The sequence below is a fragment of the Ambystoma mexicanum genome, chromosome 3q (genome assembly GCF_040938575.1).
Source record: "Ambystoma mexicanum isolate Mex_15411 chromosome 3q, UKY_AmexF1_1, whole genome shotgun sequence".
NCBI classification, from domain to species: Eukaryota; Metazoa; Chordata; class Amphibia; order Caudata; family Ambystomatidae; genus Ambystoma; species Ambystoma mexicanum.
This window is the reverse complement of record NC_090926.1, coordinates 1,082,458,880-1,082,484,675: the sequence shown is the minus strand read 5'-3', so window position 1 is coordinate 1,082,484,675 and position 25,796 is coordinate 1,082,458,880. Positions and strand designations below refer to the sequence as shown.

At 45.0% G+C, this 25,796-nt stretch overlaps 1 protein-coding gene across 4 annotated transcripts in view; it reads right to left on the bottom strand.

Moving 5' to 3' along the window:
- Positions 1-25,796, bottom strand: part of LOC138583273 (zinc finger protein 398-like) — a 584,509-nt gene that overhangs the window by 539,102 nt on the left and 19,611 nt on the right. For 2 of the 4 annotated variants that reach the window (XM_069655367.1, XM_069655370.1), the window contains exons 2-4: positions 23,003-23,129; positions 20,601-20,711; positions 10,878-10,961 (exon numbers count right to left, since the gene is read on the bottom strand). In XM_069655367.1, coding sequence (XP_069511468.1) covers positions 10,878-10,961; positions 20,601-20,711; positions 23,003-23,129 — 322 coding nt within the window. The remainder of the gene's footprint in view (positions 1-10,877; positions 10,962-20,600; positions 20,712-23,002; positions 23,130-25,796) is intronic. The other 2 variants (XM_069655368.1, XM_069655369.1) reach the window with 2 other exon arrangements.

The window sequence follows — 25,796 nt, the reverse complement described above, 5'->3', positions numbered from 1 at the left end:
CGTAGAGCTCCCGAAGCCGCCAGCTACATCCTGCAATATCCTGCGAATTTGGGCTAATCCAGCCCCAAAAAAGGTTCCTACAGGGTGGCGGAACCCTAGTAGGAACGATATCTGCAACTGGAGCTGATTCCGAAGCGCCAATCCCGAGATATCGGCATTTAGAAGGAGAAGCAATCGGCGCCAAACGGAAATTAAAATGGCCGACAGAGACACAATCTAGACCCACAGGCGCTGCCTCTCGTGGAAATCGAAAGAAACTCGTCTGAAATTGGGAGGGGCCCATCCAGCAGATTCGACGCCAACCATCGCTGGGGGACTCAGCCGCCCAAGCTATCAGTGCTGACCCCCCCCACTCCCCGCGGTCCTTGCTGGGACGCCCATCTATCGGAATGACCCCCGGCTTCGCCGAGGCCTGCAACAACAACGGACTTTGCGGGACCAGCACGACAGACCAAGCAGAGCGGGCGCTCCGATCCTTCGACAGCAGCAACGGCCGCTGCGGTGCCGAACGAAGCCTGGTGAGCGGTATACGGCGGAGCCGGTAAGGAGGAAGGGGAGGAGGGGAGACGCGATCCTGAGACACCGAAACTTAGCAAACGGCACCCCGGGCTTACCGTCCGCCAGCCCGCCTACGCTTCCCCGACCTCTGCCAAGAATAACGGGGGGAAACACAAGAGTAGCACCCCCCCACACACCGGACATGGGCAAAGATAGGCTTAGAAGAACTGGAACCCAGAACACAATGGAACAATACACAACGCCTGCCCCGACATCTTCCACGGCCCAGAATAGAACCGATGAATCACCAGACCCTGAGGCCGACATATCCCTTAGGGACGTGATGAATGCTATCTCCAATTCTCGATCTGCCATGGAAGTCAAAATGGATAGCATCTGTACGGAGGTCTCTCTGCTGCGCCATGACCTGCAGAAATTATCATCTCGTACAGGGGAGGCGGAGGCGCGCATATCAGTGGCAGAAGACAATGTGAGAGGCATGGGCCAGCAAATGAATGCAGCACTAGGTCGCATTAAACTACTGGAGGAGAGGGTGGAAGAGGGAGAGGGCCGATCGAGAAGAAATAATATCCGCATCCTCGGCCTGCCAGAGAAAGAAGAAGGACCCAGCATGGAGCTGTTCCTCGAACAATGGCTCGCCGATTTATTCGCTCCTAAATCTCTCTCAAACTTCTTCTCAATTGAACGGGCACACCGGATACCAACTGGCAGACCAACTCCCGGAGCACCGCCACGAGCGATAATAGCCAAGATCCTAAATTACAGAGATCGCGACGCGATACTCCACATGGCAAGGACGAATGGAGCCATGACCTATAACGGCTCCAGGATAGCCTTCTTCCCCGACTTCACCAAAGAGGTACAAAGAGCAAGGCAATCCTTTGACACTCTCAAAAAGAGATTACAAGGGCTGAATGTGAAATATGGTCTGCTATTCCCAGCCCAGCTAAAAATCTTTCATAAGGGCACTACTGTGCATTTCACTGATCCAAGAGAGGCATGGAGCTGGGCAGAACGCAACCTAGAAGGTGAATGGGGCCCATGGAGAAGACAGGAAAACCGTAGAAATAGACCCCGACCAAACAGGCCACCAAATGAGCCGCCACAGCAACCGATGGAAGAAATAGCACAGAATGCCGACGCCTAAACACAACCGACAAACATACGGAGGCACGAGCAGGAAAGAACACTACTCAGAACGGCTGGCGGCTGCGTTAAGACACATCACGCAAGCCACCCCCCCGATTGCAATCGGTATAGAACAGACCCTGCAATCACCCGCCGTGGTACCACCAACCCACGGCGGCCTAAGCAAGTTACGGACTCTTCACTACGGCACCTCCACCGCCACAGTGACAAGAGATACCCCAAGTTCAACGGTTTGATTAAGTTTGGTTGTGTGGGCGACAGATGCTTCAGTTGGGGAAGGAGTATAGGGAGGGGGGTAAGTTGGGATTTGTTCACGTTCTATGCTGGCAACAAGGAAAGCACGGCTTAGACAAGCACGCTGAAATGGGAAGACAACAGGGCAGTCCAAACACCGATAGAGCAGGACTCCTCTCGTCTAAACTGCTACCAATGGCACAGACATACGAACAAGATAAGAAATGAGTGCGAAAGGGACAGACACCAAAAAACTTAACATCATGACATGGAATGTCAATGGCCTGGGAAGCAGTATCAAGAGAAGACTAGTAACACAATACCTGAATCGAAACAACCCGGACCTAATACTGCTTACTGAGACACATTTGGCCGGCACAAGATGCCAATTTTTCAAAAGAACCAAATACCGTACAGCAATACATGCAGGTTTCTCAATGGGCTCGAGAGGTGTGCTTATATTAATACACAAAAGAATCCCTATAGAGATATCCAACATAACCCAGGACACCGGAGGGAGATTTGTCCACATAAATGGAACGCTATGGAATCAAACCATTGCCATACTGGCGGTCTATGCTCCCCCGGCGCTCACAAATACCTTACTCGACGACATCACACCGATCATAGCCAACAACACCGCGGATATACTAGTTGTAGGTGGAGACTTCAATGATGTAATGGACATTAATCTAGATCGTACACATATCAGGGGGAGAAATCCGATGATACCGACGAAATTAGCCATCTTTGCCACAGCATTGGGACTGAAGGATGCATGGAGGGATCTGCACCAGATGGAGAAACAATACTCTTTCCATTCAGGCGCGCATGCATCGTTGTCTAGACTAGACTACTTCTTCCTCCCTGGTGTAGACATACATAAAGTAACGGAGGCAACACTCCAGCCCAGGGGGATCTCGGACCACTCACCGCTGAAGATCCTACTCGAAACAGAACGACCCAGGCCTCCACTGACTTGGCGCCTGAACTCGTATTATTTAGGGTTCAAAGAGTTAGTAGAAAAGATGCAGGAAGCCACTGTCTCATATTTCGAAACAAACCAGGACTCGATAGAGGACCTAGGAACCATATGGGAGGCGTACAAAGCAACCCTGAGAGGGGTAGTACTGAGCTGGACTGCTGCACACAAAAAAGCGCACAGGAAGGAGGTTGAAGACGCTGAAACAGAGGTCAGAAACGCTGAAGTGCGATATATAAACACAGGCGCATCAGATGACAACAGAGCCCTACAAGCGACACAAAAGAAGCTGCATGATGTCACACTTACCTGTGCGAAACAGGCACACAGGACAATGCGTACCAGGCTATACGAGACTGGAGACAAGGCCGGCAAAATGCTGGCATGGCTGGAAAAAAGAGAGGAGGGTCAACACCAGATAAGATGTATCACTACCAGGAATGCAGAACAGACCTATACCGACTCAAGCATTGCTGAAACCTTTGCAGAGTACTATGAGGCATTGTACGCTCCCCCGACGACTGCACTGGATCCCAGCATCCTGGACACACTCACCATTCCACACCTAAGCGATACGCAAAGAGCGAGTTTGGAAACAGAGATTACAGAGGAAGAACTGTCGACAGCCCTATCCCAACTCCAAAATGGGAAAACCCCAGGGCCTAACGGCTTCCCAGTGGAGGCTTGGAAAAAGATCGGCAATGAGCACATAGTACCACAGATGCATAAAATGTTCCTATATGCCAAAGGTAAAGGAATTCTGCCCCCGGATCTGAGAAAGGCCACTATAGTGGTGATACATAAGGAAGGCAAACCAGCAAACATATGCAGCTCCTACAGGCCGATCTCACTTATAAACATAGAAGCTAAGATACTGGCCAAGACACTGGCTAACAGGCTCCAGACAGTCATACACACCCTTATCCATCCAGACCAATGTGGCTTTATGCCACGGAGATCCACACGAATGAATATCCACAGGCTACATGCCGCCATTGAGAAGTCTCCATCGCTGCGGGATGCACTAGCACTCCTCGCGATTGATTTCGAAAAAGCCTTCGATTCAGTCCACTGGGAGGCCTTGTGGAGCATTATGGGTAAAATGGGGTTGGGTGAGCAATTCATAGGCTGGGTCAAGCTGCTCTACAACACACCGACAGCTGAGATAAGGGTAAACGGGTGGACATCACGTAGTATTAACCTGGGTAAAGGGACCAGGCAGGGCTGTCCCCTTTCGGCAATGCTATTTGCACTGGCAATCGAGCCCCTGGCAATAATGCTGAGAGAATCACAGTTGTGGAGGGGGTTCCGGTGGGCCCGAGATTGGGAGGATAGGGTTTCCCTCTATGCCGACGATTTACTGATCTACATGAGTGATCCACTAGTATCATACCCCATCGTCACCCAAATACTAAATAGATACGGAGCATTTAGTGGTCTACGGGTAAACTATAACAAATCCATCCTTTTTCCGATCCAAGGAACTGATACGACAGCTCTACACAATTGCCCATATAGAGTAGAAACCGAGCATTTCAGATATCTTGGGGTACAGGTTGCGACGGACCTCACGCAATATGTTCCCCAAAATCTCCATCCAATCAGAGATAGATTCGCGAATGATGTGAAACACTGGATGACCCTACCCCTCACCCTGCTAGGAAGGGCGGCAATGTTTAAAATGCTCACTCTGCCACGATTCGTGTACATCCTCCAAAACGCCCCACTGTATGTACCCAAGATAGAATTCTTAAAAATAGATGAGACTCTCAGAAAGCTCCTCTGGGGTGGAGGGCATCCACGGATCGCGCTCAAAACCCTACAACGTTCCGCATGGGAAGGAGGTATAGGACTGCCCCACCTACAAACATATTATTGGGCAGCCCAGATGCCGGTGATAAATGATATCCTGCATAACAACCCTGAACTACCACATATTAAAGCGGATAGCCAGATGAGTGCCGGGCTCACCCCATTAGAGACCCTCTATAATAGTAGGGTACGCATGATCCCCAACACGATTAGAGCACATAGAACGCAAATATGGCTAGATGCACACAAGCACCTGGGATGGGATGGGAAACTCACGCTGGCACAGCCCCTATGGCGTAACAAACGTCTGCCGGAGCTAAGTAAAATCCCAAAATGGGCGACCTGGGAATCAGCTGGGATAACAAGGCTAGCAGACATAATACAAGATGGAGCAATAATACCATTCCAGACCCTGCAGGACAAATTCAACCTACCCCCCACAGAACACTTCCATTACAGACAAATACATCACGCACTTATCACATGTGAGATCGACCCACCGAACATTCCAGATTGCACACCAATTGAGAGAAACATCGTGGTAGATCGTATCGATAATAAAATAACCTCCACAATGTACAATGCAATAGCCTCTTTCGCCACAACGGAACTTACAGATCTGAAAGCAAAATGGGAAAGAGATGTGGGACCAATACAACCGGAAGAATGGATCAAAGCACTCATGTATCCGAGGGAAATTGCCATCTCGGCTAGAATCAGATTGATCCAACTCAAAATTCTACACAGGGTATACTATCCGAGAGAAGCTTTACATCAATGGGGGAGAGCAATTGATCCCAACTGTCTAAGGTGCCAACAGGCGAGGGGGACCTTTTTTCACATCTTGTGGGAATGCCCACGAATCCAAATTTTCTGGCAGAAATGTTGTGACAGGTTATCGGCAGTCATCGGCCGACGAATACCCATGGACCCCAAATTGCTATTACTAGGGATGGATGACGACCTAGACATCCCCCGATATGAGAAACTCATGCTGGCAACAACCACGGGACTCATAAAGAGGAATCTGGCCCAGTTGTGGGGCTCACCCTTATCCCCTCAATGTGACCAATGGATAACAGACGTGGATATCTGTGTGCAAATGGAAATGAGAATATACACTACCAGAGGGTGCCCAGGGAAAGCACGCAAGATCTGGCAAAAATGGGAAGACACGTAGGGCTCTGCGAACTCATGAATAGACTTGACAGGGGAAGCACGCAAGATCTGGCAAAAATGGGAAGACACGTAGGGATCTGCGAACCCATGAATAGACTTGATAAACGTTTGGAGTCCTGCGAAGACTCATCTGCACAATGTATAATTTGGACGCCTAGTAACCCATTTCATGAAGGACCTAAAACTCTGAAACTTGCAATGTGCATGAAGAGCTATGCTTAGTGATTGCCTGTATGCCCGAGCGATGACTTGTTATTAACTTGTATGTATATGTTTACGTATATAAAATAAATAAAATATGTTATTAAAAAAAAAATAATGCGAAAACCAGATTCAGAAGGACGGAGAAGAACTACGTTGGAACAGGACTTATAAATACAAGCAAATAGCAGTAGCTCGTCATATGTCACCGTCATGAGTAACTACAGAACTGTTTTTAGAAAAAATTATCAAAACGCATTTTACCACAAACATCAATTTGATCCTGTAGTGAAATCATACAAAACTGAATTGAGACGAGAAATAAGAGCGGCTTGACTACTTCCGATTAAAGATCAGCAGTCAGTGATTAGAAGAGCAAAGAACAAATACAAAAACTGGACTCGAGGAAGTGCGGGCCAATTATTTCAAGCAGATAGTGATTGTATGCTGCAAACCTTACAAAATAAAAGCACTGCGGAAATATGGGCTTTATTAAACAATGCAGAACACAATAAACAAACTCCTTGTCAGATCAATGGTGTTAAGGAGTGGCAATGGATACATCACTTTTCTGAACTTGCCAGTGATAAAGGTCTAGCAAAATCAATTTACGCATTTCCAAAAGCAAGTTCATGGGACTTGGAATTCTCTCCTATACTTATAGAAGAACTAATTATTCGTTCAAGTAGATCTAGAGCAGCAGGCCCTGATGGCTCGAGAAATTTTATGTTTAAAGCAAATCCAACTTCATGGGCTAACATCCTGGAGAGAATATTTAGATTCCATGTAATTAACAGAAGTTTACCTGACTCTTGGCACACTTCAATAGTTGTACCCATATTCAAAAAGGGTATTAGGTCCAAACCAAGTAACTACAGGCCTATCGCCCTGCTGGACGCACCCAGGAAAATATTCGCAAGGATAGTTCTGAAGGAGTTTAACTCCTGGACAAAAACTTTTGGAAAACGTGACCCTAATCAAACTGGGTTCGTGCCGGGCATGGGCACCGCTATTAATTTAACATGCATAAGCGCTATTAAGTGTCAAGCAAGAGCCAGCAAACAGCCATTATATTTGGCATTTGTTGATTTTAAGGCTGCATTCGATTCAGTCTCTCGGTCTCTATTGATGAATACATTGTCAGCAGAAAAATGTCCATCTACATTGACAGACATTATCTTTGCACTACATTCTGATACTTCAATAGAGATCAGACTTAATGTAGAAGGGCTCCTCTCGCCAGAAATAAGAACCGCCAGAGGTTTAAAACAGGGGTGCATAATGGCATCAGCTCTTTTCAGTTTATCATTCATGGCATCAAAGAGATCTTCATAAATCAGATAACAGATGCGCCAAAACTGTGGGTCCATGGCGCATTGTTGTACGCAGATGACCTTGTGCTTTGTTCCAAAAGCCCGGTAGGACTTCAAAATTTAGTAACTGTCCTATCTCAGTACATTCAAAATAATAACCTAAGTATTAACTTGGAGAAAACCAAAATCCTCATGTATGCCCCGAAGAAGACGACGAGTAATAGAATGAATTGGGCTGTCCAGGAGGTAAAAATTGATGTGGTGAGTCAATACATTTATCTGGGCATGACTATTGACACCAGTCATTGTAACCAAAGTCTTATATTAAGATTGCAGCAAAAACTAGAGACAGCAATTTCTCAAACTAAAATTATAATGAGAAAATATGGAAAGTTTACAATAATGCCAGCCTGGACCTACTACATCCAAAAATGCACCCCTGTACTGCTGTATGGCATGGAGGCATTAGATCCTGATCTTGAAGATCACATATTTGACAAACTAGAAGCCACCTACTGGAGACAGGTCTTAAATTTACCAGAGGGAGTACTGGTTGCATGGATCCGTTATGAACTGGGCTTGATTTCTTTAGCTGCTCAATATCACTCGCGGTTGTTCAGAAAGTGCCTCATGTGTAATGACCCATTGACTCTCTTGCATACGTTACTAAACATGTTGACTTCAGTATTGAAGGAGAGGTCATGGTACACACTGCAGACTTTATGAATTGGTCACAGGGCTGCCAATGTAGGTGGGCCTGTTGGGCCAGGCAAACATGAGAAATCGCAAGCGTTGGCAAAGCCAACAGTTTGGGATTTTGAATATGTATGGGATAGGCATTTGCTAGGCACTGGTATAATGTACTTCTTAGCCATAAAATCGCAACAGCTAGAAAATGCAGGGTTCGAAATTGACAGGAGCTGGGAGCTATTTAGCTCCTGCTTGTAGCCTAGAAGAGCCTGTTTAGCTTGACACCAACAGCTACTAGGAGCTAGTTCATGGCTCCCTATGCCAACTGATGCCAAACAAACAGACCTATGTGAATTCAAGTCTGTGCATTTGGGGAAATCTAATAAATAAACATTTGGACACATCTCTACAACATTTAAATCACAAGCGGTCATGAATAATGGACACATTGATGTTTTTGCATCCTATATGGAAGTTAGATTTGTGGAGCACTATGCACTAGCTCCTTGTTCCGCCATGGTAGCTCCTGGTTAATGGTTATTCTGGATAGTCAGGAACTGGTTTTAGCTTCTACCTTTCCAATCTTAATTTCGATCCCTGAAATGTCACGATTACCTGGGTATATTTTGTCAGTAACTTGCAAATGCCTATCCAATACCTCAAGTCAAAAGTGTTGGCTTTGTCACAGCTTGTTTTAAACATGATTTCAATGCATGGAAGAGATATAAATTAAGTGGCTGAAGGCACACTTGGTTAAGACATTTTAATACAGCAGTAGTCATTTAAATTTACAATTAAGCAATTAACTCCCATCAGACTGTTAATCAAAACACTGGCAGGCTAATGTTTGATGTTAATGCTTAATAGAATGAGCTCAAGCCGATCAAGGGAGGATGTGGTTAAGTTGGGGAGAGGAAGGTAGTGGATGGGATTGGCTATAGGGAGTAGCAGGGCCACGGGCAGTCAATGGGTGGGTAAATAATAAAACAACACCTGCAAGCTGTGTTTCCCCCCTACCATGTCATCCTCCTCCTGCCTTTAATCCAATGCCATAGGAGGAAGCACCACCCAATAGCCCAAACTAACAATATTCAGAAATGGGTGCACGTACTCTGAAAATAATCTTGCTGCAATCCAAAGTTAGTTGTGCAATTCCTCGATGGAATTAAGGCAGCCCTTTCCCCTTTGTTGCTGAATGCAGCAGTTAGCTGCAAGAGTACTTTCCCCACACATGGGACAATGCACCAATAGACATGTATTAAAGCTGTTGAGACCAATTATCTGACAAATGCACTCTGATAATTCTGGAAACCGGAAATTAGGCATTGTATGCCAGTTAACACATTGAGGGTGTCATTGAAACACTTGTGTACGAGCGCGATACAAATAAAATATCAATATCAATATCAATTGATAACTACATGGTCTGGGAGATTGTTTATGCCACAGTATAAGATAACACTAGCAAAGGTAACAAATGTTGCTTTTGTGTAGGCTAGGGATAGGCATTTGCCAGGCACTGCATAATGGCACTTCCGGGCGATAAAATGGCAACAGGTGGAAGATAGTGTGATTACTTGAGCGTATGAAAGCAGTGCCTAGCAAATGTCTACCTAATACCTATTCAGAAACGAAAACTATGACATTTATTTTTTAATCACAACTTCAGTGCAAGGAACAGACATAAATCAAATGGCTGTATGCATGCTTGGCATACACATGTTTATTACACCAGTAGCATGTTAACAGCTGCAATGAGGTTCTTTACTCTCAGCAAACTGCTTATAAAAAACACTGGCAGCCCAAGCACTGATGTCACGATAGAGCTAGCTCAAACGGATCCCGAGAGGATGTGTATTTGGTAGCGATGGTAAGTTATTGGGCTGGGAATGGTCCTAGGTATTAGCATGGCCGTGGGCAGTCAATGGGTGGGTAAATAACTGATTAACATCCACAAAATGTATGCCCCTCCTCACATTTACTCTCCCACCCTAGCTGAACTCGAATGCAACAGTGTCGAAAGAGCCAAAATTAAAAAGGAGGCTGAACGACTGCCACCTTATTCTAATAACATGCTTTCGATCTGAAACATGAAACTGAAAGTGATCGGTGGAAAGCAACATGGGCTATATGGGGCAGGGTACTGGCAGTGGGTGCAGTCATTTCAACTAGTTTCCCCAAGAAAAGAGAGTTTACATGTTTTGGTTGTGTAGGGATAGTAAGGTTGAGGGGAGACACACAATGCATTCTTTGTTTGCCCGCCGAGACTGCCTACAGTTGTTTAATTTTTGCAATCCGATTGTATGTACGCATCCTTGTAGTCAGCCAAACCAATCTGAAAGAGCTAAAAAGTGATAGGCCGGTGATATGTAAACCAACTAATTAAACAAGTGAATCCCTTTGTCCAATCCCGTGATCTGTTGTCTGCCCTTGCTGCATCACATTACCCATGCTTGTTTTGCTGTATGTGTTGAACACACAGCTATCATCTATTCCATACTAACAGTGCCGCCTGTATTCCTACATTGCACACTCCCTGATGTTAGATCCCTTCTCCAAGGAGTGATTGTATTCTTCAGGTACCACATCCGTGAAGATGTGAAAAGCGTGCAACATGCCTAGGCACACATGCTCAGTAAGCAAGATCGGAGCAAACACCTTTCTGCACAGCTATTGGCATGCATTTATGACGACACCTGTTTTTTCTTCTTCAGCCTCAGTTTACATAGCAGATAATGATTCCTAATGAAATGTTCTTAACTATGAATGACACAAACAACCAATTTATTTTTTCTGACCTGTGCTGAGAACATCCTGGCTTTGCCTCTCATGTGTATCCTTGTTTACATTGAAGTGCACATCAGACTCATCAACCACAGCTCCTGTTAAATAAAGTTGAAGTCTTTGATGTTTATGTTATCCTGTATGGAAATGCACATATGCAGAGCATTTATTTACGTTTGTCTAACAAATAAGGTCCATCTGAAGATAGATACATAGGTGCACAGGACCTATAAAACAGCCATACTAGCGAGCAGGCATGAATCAATATACAAATAAGGGAGAAACATGACATACAATCACTTGAATAAAAAAAGTAAGCATGACAACATTTGTAGAACATGTTTCAATAGAACCGGGAATATATAACTGTAGCCGCGTACACAGTACTGTCATTTTTAATTAACAATCAATGCTTTATAAAGTAGAAAAATCAATGCTTTGAAGAATGTCGATACGAAATGTATAGACGTGTTCCTCTACTAATGACCTCAGTGATGTTAAATCGGCACCTTCTACTTACTTTGAAGAACAGAACAGAATGAACATCACCAGTGATGCTCGTCAGAAGGGGACCAGTCCTGGAACAACAAAATGCTTCCGAATCTCCCCCCTAGTTATACTCGACCAGTCTACAGGGTTCAACATGTACGACCACCCCGCCCTAATTGATCGAGCCAATTGCTGGTTCAACATCTCAGGTCATGCTTTATAATGGATCAGGTAATTCCTAGACCAAACCTACGACAGCAGGTCAAATCAAGCCCTTCATCTCTCCCTCTCAAAGTCCTGACTTTTGGGTGCCCCAGGGATCATCGCTCTCACTCACGTGTGCTTTTCAATACCTATATGCACTCTTTGGCTACCCTCATTAGATGTCTTGGCCTGAACATCCAAACGTATGCAGGTAGCAACCAAACGGTCATATATGATGCCCATGCCAAATCTGACCAAGCTTCCTCGCTATTGTATGATACCATCCGTCAGTGCGTCAAGACCTCCCACAGCTGAAGGAACGACAAAAAAGGTGCTGTGAACAGCAACAAGTCTGAAATCCTCAAGCTCTCAAAGCCCATCCACTCTTCACTCGAACTTCCTCAGAGACCTTGGATCTGCTAACACCTCTACATTGACTCTCAGAAACCTTTGAGTCCTGTTTGATGACAACCCTTCACTGGTCAGTCAAGTCAGTTCTGTCATCAAGAACTGCAATTAACCATCTTTGGCTCGCACAAAGCTTCTCCCTCTACTTGCCATCACACCACTGGGCTCAATTAATGATAGCCATCACCCTCTCCAGGCTTGACTACACACACACTCTCTACATCTGCCTCCCCATTCCTTCTGTAAAAACTTATCAAAGGAATTTAGAACAAAGTTGCTTGGTTCATCTTCCAGTTGAGCACACACAACAAAATAATCCCCAAATCCCTGACTTGAAGCATTTGCACTGGTTCCTGGTAGCTTTCCCCATGCAGTATAAAGCTCTCTGCATCGCCCACAAAGCAATTCACGGATCAGCACCTACTTACCTGCATGGCCGATTTAAGAAAAAGGACAGGTACCTACAATCCACAATCTCCCTCTTTCAAGTTCCTGCCTTCAAGAAAGTAAGATGTGGAAGCCGCATTCTTGCAGTAAATAAAATGTGGAGCGATCTAGTAATCCACATTCAGAATAAAGGCACCCTGGTAGGATTCCACAAATTCTAAAACACCTACTTATTATCCTCTGCTTACTGTGAGTCTCTGCCCCATCTCTTGTCTTATCAGCTGACCCTGTGTGCTTTGAAGCAAACATGTCTTGTAAACATGACAAATGCATAAAAAATTGATAACTTCTTAGGGCACATTGTGAGTTCCATTGTATTAATTACTCTCAGAATTATTTTACAGCTACTAGGCTGAAATATGTGGTGTTTTGGAAATATTGCACCCTAAAATGCCATACTCATCTGTTATTTGCCAAATGCAGTATTCCTAAAATACTGCAGGAGGTAAATAGCAGTCAGTAATAACAGGTGGTATTTTAATGCTGCCTGATTTGAGCATTACCATCATGCCCATAATTCAACCCTTACTGTGTAAAAATGATACCCCAAGCATCATTAATACCTGAAAAGGTATATGACTAAAAATACATGATAGTGAGAATATTTTTGAAAGAAAGAACAAAGCACATCTTCCATACTAGTCAAAAGTAGGGGGCTTGTATGAATGTGTGCTTTACTGCATTGATCAAATCTCATTTGTGTACCATTATGTGTCTATGTGGGTAAAGGTTATTTTCTGTATTATTTGTGTGTGGCAACAACTAGCGGTGAGCAGACTGGACTTGCCCACTAGCGACATTGATTTTTGGTGCAATATTAACTCCGATCAAATAGTAAATCAAATCTGTCATTATTCAAGATTGGTGAATCTGGATAGATTTACCATTCCTTAATCAGTTTTTACCCAATTCTGTTTATGAACTACTCAATTTTTTGCTATTTGCCCATTATGTACCGAAACCTTTTTTTGTATTTTCATGGATACTCTGTGAAAATGAATGTATTGATTAACAGTGATATGCTTCTTGATTATCCCTTATGAAGCACCATACCCAATTGTGACAGGGCCAGGGGATTGATCCTGTTATGGGGCAACGATGACCTCTCCCAAACGGGGATAGGCGTCTACCAGGACGTTTGCCAGAATCAACCCTAACTCAGAGGCGCAGTGAGGGAGGTTGGGGCAGTTCCTGGACATGCCGGATAAGTTGAAAATGTTGGTACCACCATCTTCAAGCCACTTGTCGGGCCACAGTACTTTCTTATTACTTACAGCAGTGCAATCTCCAGTTCATAAGCGGCGGAGCAAAAAATGCGGGGAAACACGATTGCAGAAGAAGAGTCTCACTACTTCGACACTATCCAGATTACCGGAAAGAACATCAACTTTGAGGGCTACAGGACATAGATACGCCCACCCAATGAGACTGTGCCGCAGAAGTCCTGTGAATGCCCATGAGCGGAAAAGGGACAAGGTCAAGTGAGTATTTAAATATACTTTACCAAGGTAACCTACTCCTGGTGAAAGCATAGGAACAGATTGGCCAGAGCAGTCAGGTGTCAGTAGCGACCAATGGGAAGGGGGAAGTGGAACAGTAGTAGGAAGGCCATTGTATAAAAGACCCATGCTCAAAATCGTGGCTGAAGGGCGTTCGGGTGAGGTCATGCGGAGAGTTGGTGGACCATGAGACCATGTCGAGGGCGGATGTTGGAACAGAGTGCTGAGATATTGTTGGAGATATTGGATAGGAGAGCAGGTAAGGTATTGTTTGTGTGGGAGAGCTTGGTACTATGTGTGAGAGAGTGGGGTATTTGTGGTGTCAAAGCGAGTGGTATTGGAGAGAGAGAGAGACAGACAGACAGACAGACAGAGAAAGAGAGTGTGGGAGACAGGTGAGAGTAGAGGGTGAAAACAGACCTTGGAAGGTGTGATTGGCGAATGGGAGAGTGGAAGTGGGAGTGAAAGAGAGAGAGGACAGTTGCAGAGGGGAAGGTTGGAGAAGAAGAGGGCTCAGTAGGGGCGAGGGAAGAGAGGAGAATCAGAAAGATTGCTGGAACAGGGAGGCAGAGAAACAGGAAGCAGTGAGAGAGTGACAAAGAGAAAGAAAGGAGGAGTGTAGAAGAAGACCAGAGGGGGAGAGAGTAAGGAGGGAGTAGGAGGAGCAACAGAGGAGGAGGAGGGGCAAGAGCAGGGGAAGGAGAGAAAGAGGAGAGAGTGGGAAAGAGAGAGAGACAGTGAGAGAGGAACAAAGAGAGCCAGAGAGAGAGAGAGAGAGAGAGAGAGAGAGAGACAGAGAGACAGAGAGAGAGAGAGGGCACATCTTGAACATCATACCTTGTGGCTTCTGTAGAGAAAGGATTTCTTAGAAAGCCCTGGACATAGAAAGACAGATAAGGCTACATCATTTAGGCCCTCATGCCTAGTCCATTATAGAACAAGGTAGTAGGGGCTACCTGTCATTAGAGTCCAGTATACAACCAGATAGTAGGGGCTACCTATCACTACAGTCCAGTATACAACCAGATAGTATGGGCTACATATCACTAGTCTTGCCTTATCATCATCTTGGGAATAGGGAAAGCTTGGCTAGCGTGGAGGGAGCCCAAGGGAGGTTTATGGGTAGACCAAGCATTCACCTTAACAGGGCCTTCTTGGAGTGCATCCTCAGGGAAAATGTGAAAGCTGACAATACAAATTCTGAACTACATAACCAAATCCTTGCCCTCTTGAAGCCATATGTTTCTCAATGGATTGAGAAAATACAAAAGCGTATGTCCAGCCCGAATTAGTCCACTTTGACGAAATGAAGTAATCAATAATCAGGCCTCAAACTTTCTAGTTGCAAGCTACTAGCCAGGCCTAAAAAGACACTCATTCCCTCAATTCTCCACATACACACACCACCTTATTTATGTCTTGCCAAGAAGCAATTGTCACTAGCCAGTGGCTATGGGAGAATGGCCATTTTTAGGCATGAATGATTATGAGTCGAAAAACAACCAAACACCAAGTTAATGAGGATTGAAAAACACTTTTCAAAATTACAAATTTCACCAAACAGTGATGAAGAATTGGTGATGGCTACTACTCGTCAAAGGTACAATCATGAATAACAATGCCATCCATTACTCCTAGTTTGTTTTGCTGATTAAGATAATAGGCATCACCAATAATGGATCATGACAATGACAGAAAGTTAATTTGAAAAGCAAAACACTCCTCCATAATAGGATCTTCGTTATCCTTCATCCAGATACTCTGGAAAAAGCAATGTGGCTCTGCTGATTCTTCCTTACAGTGAAAATACTATTTACCCAGTCAGTCATTTTTATTTAAGAGGTAATGAATTGGATGGTAGCTGCAGGATGCTACTCACGTTATCAAGTCTTCAGTGTGCCACCCTTTCACCTGCATTTTATAGCAGACTTGTCACCTTTTATGCTGCCTTCTCCTGGAAGGGTAACCATGTTTACAGTTGATGTTCTGTTTCTCTATTACAATATCTTCAGATCATTAGGTATGTTAGGAACTGGTAAGCTTTGCAGTCTGTGCTGGCTGGCAGTGCAAAATGCCCTTTGGTACAATTCTTGTTTTCTGCTTAATGTATAGAAACATTTTTGACGTTTGTCTTCTTAACTTTCCTGCTCAGTGTTCTTCGCCCTTTTGGAACACCAGGATGTTAACAATTACCAAGTGAGGTGTAGTAAATCATTTAACACATGAACCTAGCAACTTCCTAGAACATGCTCAAGTAGGCTTCAGACCATGAGAGGAACAAAATCAGAGCTCCTATCCATATAGAGCGACTGAGAAACCAGCGCAGGCGTCAAAATCACTTCATTGCTCATCTTCCTAGACCTCCATGGAGGATCTAACAAAGTGAGATGCGCATCACTAATCAAAAGACTTAGGTTGTTCCTTGAGGAAGCAAGATTGGAGACACAGTACTATGATGAATATCCTCCTCCCTTTGGCGCAGAATCGGACCCCCCTTAGTAGCCCCCTACTAATAGCAAACAAACAATATAACCTGTGGAATACCATAACGATCAAGTCCAACACCCCTGCTTTTCAACATAGACCTGCCGTCACTTATGAAACTGACAAAGAGACATGGCCTCACATGATAAAGCCATGCTGATAATATACAAATTGACTTCTCACTGACATCCTGCAGTGACACAGATGCAGACCTTACAGATGCACTTGCATATGCCATATGTATGCCTCACTTCACACAACAGTCCCATTGACTAAAGCGTTGGGCACGTGCCCGAAGACATTGACAGTGGTCAAGGAATTCTGATGGACAGCAAATTACCCTGCAGCAAAAAATCAACACCATGGTCAAGCAGTGTTTTTCTATAACCTATGTTTGATTAGTGCGATAATGTTTTACCTCACCTTCCCACATGAGGGAAAACTTGTTTAGACGACACTTTCATAGATAGGACTTGTCTAGAAACATCGTCAGGTGTTGTCAGAGAGAAAGAGAAGGGAGGAGAAGAGGGAGAGGCGACCAGAGGGGGGCATAGAGAGGAAGAGGGAGGGGAAGAGGAGAGAGAGGACAGGATGTTCTGAGTTTTAATGGAAAATTGAGAAGCAAGAGCCATACAGAGGGCCTAGGAGGGAACAGGAGAGGTGGAGACTACAGAAGGATTGGCCAGCTCCTTGCATATTTTCAAGAGTTTGGCCATGTTGTTAGAGGTCGCAGAGACGCAGGCTTCAGATATCGGCTCTTTTCTTTGACAGGACAGAGAGGTTGTATTGCCTTTGGAGCAGGCGACATGTCAGTTTGTCAGAGGATGTGCCCAATGCCCTCCACTTCCTCTCAGGCACCCTACACTTGCGTTTCAGGGTGGTGAGGTCGGAATCATGCCAAGAGTTGCACTTGGAGGTAGACTTCAGGCAGATTCTCATGACAGGGGCAATGACATCCAGAGTGTTGGGGATAGGAAGATGCAGGTTAGAGAGGGCTGTGTCAGAGTGTGAGTCTGCCGCAGTCGCAGAAGGAGCAGAGAAAGTAGCGGCAAAGGGTTCCACTGACACACAGTTTGTGGGCCGAGTGACCGAGAAGGTAGGTGGCACTGCTGTGGTGGGCTTCGCCTGGGTACAAGAGAGTTTCAGGTGAGAGGAGAGCAGAAAGTGGTCAGTCCAAGAGAGGGGATTGTTGAGAGGGTTCGATAGGGGGATGTCTGAGGAGATGAGAATATCCAAGCTGTGCCCGGCAGAGTGCGTCGAACCAGACAGTAGAATGGAAAGAGAGAGGGTGTTGCAGAGGTTGCGGAAGAGCCCCGAGGAGGGGATAGAAGCGTCCAGGTGGATGTTGAGGTCTACGAGGAGAAGTTGAGAGGTAGAGACAAGGAGAGAAGAGGCGAATTCAGCCCACTCAGAGATCAAAAGGGGACCGGGCCAGGAGGCCTGTAGATGGTGGCCACAGTCAGAGAGAAGCCAGGGAGAGATAGAGCATGCAGACCAGACATTCAAAGGAGGAGAAGGCCTGCGTGAGAATGACAGAAGCAGAGACCCACTCTGGAAAGATCAGAGCTACTCCGCCTCCAGGACAGTTGGTTCTGGGTTCGGAGAGGATCTTGTAACCGTCAGGGAGGAGAGTGTCAAAACTCGTGACAGAGCTGGCTGTGAACCATGTCTTGGTCAGAGCAGGGACATCCAGGTCAACTTCTTTAAGAAGGTGGCAGATGTCAGAGGAGTGTTTGACAGCAGACTGAGAGTTGAGAGTAGTGACGTGGAGCAGGTTGCCACATTTGAAAGACTTCTGTGGAGGAGTACAGGCTTGAGGTGCGCCCTGCAGAGGTGATAGAGGGACCGAGAGTGGGTAGAAGGATGTGGCAAAGTAGCAAGAGAGGATGAGGAGGGTGCCAGGGAGGTGGCAGAAGAAGGAGGTGGCAGAGGAGCCTGAGAGGTGTTGGTAGGAGCAGCAGGAGAAGGAAGGAAGTTGGTAAAAAGCTGGAGACGCCTATCTAAAAGGAGGAGATTGGGCTGAAAGCCTTGCACCAAGACGGTGCCATTCAGATAGACATTAATGATGGTCTTGGAGGGGTGGAAGGAGGCCAAGAGGACCTCCCACCGAGTACCACCTTTAATGGGAGAGGAGCAAACAGAGACCACATGTGGGGTCCATAGGTCTAGAGAGGGAACAACAAAGAGGATGTCGGTGAGAGTCTGTCTGGAAGAAACACTGATGTAGGTATCAGCGATAGGGAGGCCTGGTTTGAACACCAGGATGTCCGTCTTGAACTTCTTCCTTCCTGATTTAGTGAGAGAGATAGGATAGGAGACAGAGTAGCAGTTAGAGAAGATAGGGGAGACAGAAAGTACGATAGAGGGTGCGAGGAGGATGTAGGATGAGGTGGGAGCAAAAGAGAGAGAGGTGAGATGCACAGCCCTAACTGCGCAATGCAGGAATCACTAGGGGCGGAGGGGGGTCACACAGTAGGGAACACACAGAACGGGCAGACAGGTACACTCAACAGTACACATGGTACCCCCGGCAGGGTGGGATACTAGAGAGTGGGAGAGCCTAACGGACACAGATCACAGTACAACAATAACCACAGTTAGGGGGGAGACCTAGAGAGAGAGAGACTCAAGGACACTGATCACAGTACACAGGTAACCACAAATGAGGGGACCTAGAGAAATGGACAGAGAACACAAAGTACGGCTAACCGCTGGAGGGGAAAGCACAGGGATTCGAGGAGAAATAGTAAATTGTGTCAGATGGAAAGGTGGAAGTACGTGCAAAGGCCGGGAAGATTAATAGAGAGCATTAGTGGCTTCTCTCCCTTCCCGCAACTTTTCTACCCTTCGGTCACTGATGGTTGACGTCTGCGCCACAGGATCGCACTCTGCACCGCTACTACTTCACCGCCAAACACATGCGTTGCACAACACTGCAGCCTTGTCCTGCGAGGGCTTTGCCGCAGAGGGTCAGATTCTCGGCACTTAAAGGTTTGGGTGCGTGTAAGTAGGTGCAACGTATAACGTGTCGACTGGCAGCGTCTCCTGCGCCCCGGTGTCCCACAACACTGCGGCCTTGTCCTGCAAGGGTTTTGCCGCAGAGGGTCCATTCCTTGGTTCTTAAAGGTTTGGATGCATGTACATAGGCGCAATGTATTACGTGTCAACGGGCAGCGTCTCCTGCGCTCCTGCATCGCTCAACACTGTAGCCTTGATCTGGGAGGGCTTTTTTGATTCAAGAGCAAGGCAGTCTCTTCCCGGGTATGATGCCTGTGCTCTGGTGCTTGCTCTTTGGAGTAGTCGGCCCATCTGTGATTTTATTTTTTTATTTATTTAATTGTTGTTTAATACCGTGCCTCTAAGCGCGGATCTGAGATTCGAACCCCTGTTGCTCTGTGTGGTCCTGCTTTCAAGACCAGCGTGTTGCACCTGTGCTATCCTCCGTTCACTGGTGTAATGAGCTACTCTCAAGGTGTCCATCGTAACATTGGCACTTCCAGACTCACTTGGATATCACTTGGATATCTGCATTACGTTCAGTTATTTGAAATATGCACAAGTATGTTGGCTCCTGGATGTGCTGCCCACTGATGCTTGCACTGCTATGCCTGCTCTGGCGGATGGGGGTTAGCCATGTTCTCTGGGACAGAGTGTGGTTGATTCATGCTTCAAAAGGGTCCATAGCGATACTCTCACTTTAGTCTCTTGTTGCCTTTGATGATAACATAACAGTATTATTTATAAGGATGCTTTGAGTGTGGCATATGGTATAAAAGCAATACCATGACATGAAACCACAGAAGGTAAATGGCTTGTCTGCTGAAAGCATATGTGTTACAAACCTTGAGAGTCATAGTTATGCCATACCTTTGCACACATGGAATAGAACAGTTATAAGAGCTGGCACTGGCAGCAGAGTGTAGGTAGAGTGCAGTATGATTTACACTGAAAGGTGAAGAGGTGTTACAAACATATTGATGGGAACATATGTGCAGGTGAGAAGAGAAGTGGAATACACATAGATGCGATGAGAATGGAGATCCAATCGAAAGATGAGGTCATCTGTGTGCAAATTGCTGTCAAATATATGTCTCCATGTCAGATTGGCAAACACCACGCTTCATGAGCTCAAATCAGCATGGACCACAGACAAAAACAATCTATTCATTTTAGATCCAAGCAGATCACCTTAGACTTAGTACTCACGTGAAGAAGGGTAAATAATGTCTCTAATTTCGAAGTTTTGAAGGTCCATGGAATTCAGTTTTTCCTTTTCCTTGGGTCTTAACGAGAAGACAGATGTGGCAATCAGAGGGCCTGTTATAAAAGGTAAGACAGCATTAATACAGTTTAATTTAAAAAGACAAAACCACCAACATTGCAGATGTAGAAACAAATATGAAATGAGGAAATTGAACAACATTTGTATAGTTGTGTTTTGGAACCAGGTATCAGAGGATTTATCAAGGATACAGGACAAGCAGTGCTGTCTTTGCATCGGCCTGTATGCTACTGAAGGTGTGCAATGTATGAAAGCCCCTCTGTCAATCCCATTTACTTGCAGTGGTTCATAAACTAGGTGTACGCAATGCTTTGCCTGGGATTACCTTACACAAAGTCTTGTGAGGCAGAAAGGGTCTCTACTTGTAGATGACCACTGAACTCGCTAGCTTCAAGTGCACTACCCAGCTAACCAATTACCAGTATGCAATTATAGCACAATTATTGGGTGAACATCTACTCTACCTGGTCAATGACCCCTTTTTTCAAGTCAGTGGGTTCCTTACTTTACATGCTTAATCAGTGAGTGGAGACCAGGTTGTAAATCTGCTAAGCATCACTTTACATTATTACATTGCTTTCTGGAGTGTGAGAATACCAACCATGCATTGTATTTGCGTGCAACGCTAAAAAATAGAATATGCAATATAAATCTACCTACATCATATAGTTAAAAAGGATGGTCTAGTTAACTGGGCAAATAGGCGCTGTGCTTGCATCCCCCATGTAGGTAAGGGCCTACTTGGCTATATGGGTAGAGAGGGCAGGCATACTACAAGGAATTGGGATGGGACCAACAGGACAAAAAAACGGGTTCAGTATAGCCTAGGATATACCTTGATAGAGTCAAAAAGATCAAACACATGAGGAAAAAGGATGGTCAAGAATTGGGCATGTTGGTGTGAAATCAGACACATAAGCAGGGAAAGGTAAAACTGGGAAAGATACAATGCTAAAACAAATAACGAGGGCAGTGAGGCATGGATACACTGGTGAAAGCATTTGAGGATCATACATATGTGGAGTAAGACACATGATGAGCAGGCAAAAAGAGGAGTGGCCATGTGGGTAGGTAGAAAAATGAATGGGCATGGGAAGGACATGGTGATGATGAAGGGAAATAATGGGGGAAACAGGAAAAGAGTTTCCTTTTAAGAAGGCTTCCCTTGCGTCAAAAAGGCATTACTGTGTTTTATCGGATACCGGCAAACTGTAATACCGTTTCCGCCCTAGGTCTGCTGGAATTACCTACCAAATCCAAGTGGCTGAAACTATGGTAAATGCCAATTCCATGGAGTGCTTTAGACTCCACAGTGGGGGGCGGGGGGATTTGCTGGTATTACGGGTCGGTAATACAGACAGTTTTATGCCGGTAGGGTGGCTCAGAGCTGGAGGTAAATCCACCACGCTATCGGCGAACTTGGAGTGTGCCGGCGCTGTAACATGCTGGTAAGCGGTAATACCGGCATGTTATTACCGCACCAGCACACTCGTAATGACGCCTTATGTACTACTAATGCAAGTCCACATTCAAAACATTTGGCCATAGAATTATCCTAGAACCTGTCCGACACAGAACGTGTCTGATGGCACATCGTTCTGACTTGGTAACGTGACACTAAAGACGTTACCAGCATTTACACTCTCCTTCATCCACCTATCTCTGTCTTTCTAAAAATGGTTATACAGAGGAACTGGCCAGCGACCTAGCATTTAGTGACCTGGCTGTTTTTGCTACCTTCTAAAACTTTGGCACTTTGAAGCAGTTTCCAAAGGAATCCTTCTAAAACTCAAATAAATAAACAAATTCATGAATACACATGCTGAATAAGGGGATGTTTTGCAGAAACATTCAGACTTGACTTTCTAGAGAAACATAGAGATCATCTGTACTTGCCAAAAAGGATTTTCTAAGTAAAATAAATTCCTAAGTAAAGACCCGCAAACTGACTGTGCTCTGCCTTTGCTTCTTGCTTCCTGGACGCAACATGCATGGTTTTGTTCGTGGGCTTTGAAGATTTTGATGGGGTGGTCTATTTTCCAATATAAACCAGTTCCTCTGTATCTTACAGAATAGAATAGCGTGTGTACTAATGGTTAGGCAGGCACTACTTGATCTTACACATGTATGTATTATTAGTGTTTTATGAGGAACCACTTAATATTGAATTTCCTTTCTTGGGAAATGGGATGTAAAAGGGGAAGGGTTGTACAGATAAAGGTAGTCAAACATTACATTTAAACAATTTTGAGATTCTTAAACAAGGCCTATGTCAGGTCTTTGCACAATAAATGACAAACAATAAAGCAAGACAGTATAACTTCACCCAGGGAGTTAAAGGCGTGGTGTATTTCCTTCATCACATTTGAGTAGACCTCCTTCTGCCACTGGTATAAAAGTGACCACTCCTCTTCAGAGAAATAGGCCGCAACATCACAGAATGTAACTGGTGTCTGGAATATATTAAACAAGGAGGGATACACATTGAGACCATACATCTAATGTAGGATATTAATCCCATTTACCTTCTCAGACACAAATGTCAGTTCATTTCATTGTAATCATACATTCTGCAAAGTGCAATGGGCACGAAATTACAAAGACGAAAGATTAAGGCAACAACATGTAACGAATGACTGAAGGCTATGGCAAGAGGAGGAGATAGGATTTAAGAAGAGAATGGAAAACTGGGACTGAGGGCGAGATGTGCTTGCGGAGAAGTGTTCCATAGCTTAGCAGCTATCAGTGACATTTCAATGATGGCTAGGACGAAGGGCGTCTTTTTCTTTTTCCACTGATATTTCTTTACTCTTTTATCCCCAAAAAGCAACTATAAATATCATAGCCAACCCATGATCACCTATGGCAGCCCAGAGAGACAGGGCGTCTGTGGTTTGTCAATGATCATAAAACAGAGTGGGTGCACAAAACCGAAAGATGTAGATACAACACAAGTGAATAGCTGGCATCTTAAAAGTGGAACTTAAAGTGATAGAGAACTAATGACAATTGATAAGAACTGAGTTTCCCTACTATTAATTGTTGCATTACTTTTTACTACCGTTTTCAGTTACCTAACTGTTCATCTGAAATAAAACATGCCTCTTACTTCACATACTCTAAGAAGCCAATCACTTCACTTGAATTCCCAGTGAGCTGGTAAGCAGTAGAACTATGCATGTGAACACGTTGATTGCTGCTTACTAGCTCTGGTACACGTGTGCCGGAACTCCAAGAAGAACTTGCTCTGCTTAAAGAGACACATTTATGAAGTATGTTGTACAAGTGGAGAACTTCACATTCATTATAGCTTTTGGTCTTCTTAAAAGCCTTGGCAAAACCTTGATTATTACAAAAATGTATAGCTTATTTTATGAATCTCATTTTCCTTTTTGTATCTATGTTGGTCACAGTTTGGATGTTTGCTGGCTCAACGGTGTGTACATTTATTTTTCAGATAAGCATCATATACATTTATGTGTGGCTTGACGTTGTACTATTTTTATGGTTTTAAATGCAGAATCTTTTGTAATGCATTTTGTATATATGATTTGTTTAATGTTTTATGGAATACGATTATTCCAAAATAAACATTAGTTGATTGATAAACATAAATAATCGAGGACCTCTTTATAGTCATCATCAGAATATCCAATGGCATCTCTCAGAGCCTGTAAACAGGAAGAAGTGCAGATCTGACAAAGTGTTTTGGTACACAGCAAAAGACTGGACTTTCTATACTCCCATCGAATTTGTTTTTTGGGCGACTAATGTAAATTTAATGACATCAGCTAATGGTTGAAAAGTAAACCTAAACGGCCGTCTCCGGCACAGTTTCTAGAGTTTATATAATGTGCAGGAGGAAAACCTCTCAACGCATTACTAGTAGTAACTTCTATAGAAATCTAGCGTGAAGGAAGAAAACAAAATGACCCCCTTTTATGCTCATCTAATCCCCCTGCCCACAACCCCCGACAGATGTGTAGATCCATGCACCCACCCAGTGCTTCAGGTAAGACGCTTTTGGACTTTTTCAAGCCAAGAAAAAGACATACAAAGTCCAATAAATAGGAGCCATGCTTCTGGATCAAGTAGGTCCCAGCTAGAAGGGCTAAATGGCTAGTCCCCTAAGGGAAAATAATAAATAAAGATGCAGTAGCCAGGGTGATGTAGCATTGTATTTAGTATGTGTGTTATGGGTTTTCTTTGTTAAAGAAAAAACAAAACAAAAAAACAATTAACTCTTCAAGGATGCAGACTGAATCATCCAGCCCCTTCCTGGGGCTCGATGGAATGAGGATACTGGAGAGAGGACACTGGAGGGCTCTCCTCTGCCCAATTATTATAAAAACAAGGAAAAGAAACCACTAGGCTTAAATTTTTTGGGGAGAGCAAAGGAACAGGAGGCTAAAGATTGGTCTTTGAGGGGGCGCAGGGCCTCGAGCACTTCCAAAGAGTACATGAACTTCATATGCTGGGCCACATAATCCAGGAACAGCCTGGCTAAGCAGTGGGACTCGGACAGCTTGGGCACCCATAGGCCTGCCAGAAGGTCCACTAATCCGTATGTGTGGGGCAGCCCAGGAGAGGAAGAGGGTCATCCTAACCCTAAACCACATGTGCGGGCAGCCTGGGACCCGGCGGTGCGGCCTCACCCTTTGTTGGCCCGTACTAGGGCCAAATGTGGTAGGCCCTCTAGAATGCAATCCTTGGCCATGGATGACATGTGCTGCGTGGATGCCGAGCAATAGCTGAAAAGTTAAGTCCTGGGCTGCTTTGTCCTTGTGGGCCGGGTGAAGAATGGCCACATCGGAGCCAGAGAAGGATTGGTGGGCCCATCTCCCTGAACTACACAGGCACGTGGAATGGAGGGGGGTGCCTTTACACTCCAAGAAGGGAGTTAGCAAGAGTACTGCAGAATGCAGTGGTGAAGGCGACATCACCAAGGCAAGGCAACACTGCTAATGGAGGAACTAACAACCAGGACGTGCAGCAGTGAATCTGGCGGCCCCCCACGGCACAGGGCTACCATGAAAATAAATACCACAGGAGGTATGGCCGTGATCACGGAAGCACTGCCCAGAGCATGAGACGGTTGTTTGAGTATGTTAGGCAGAATC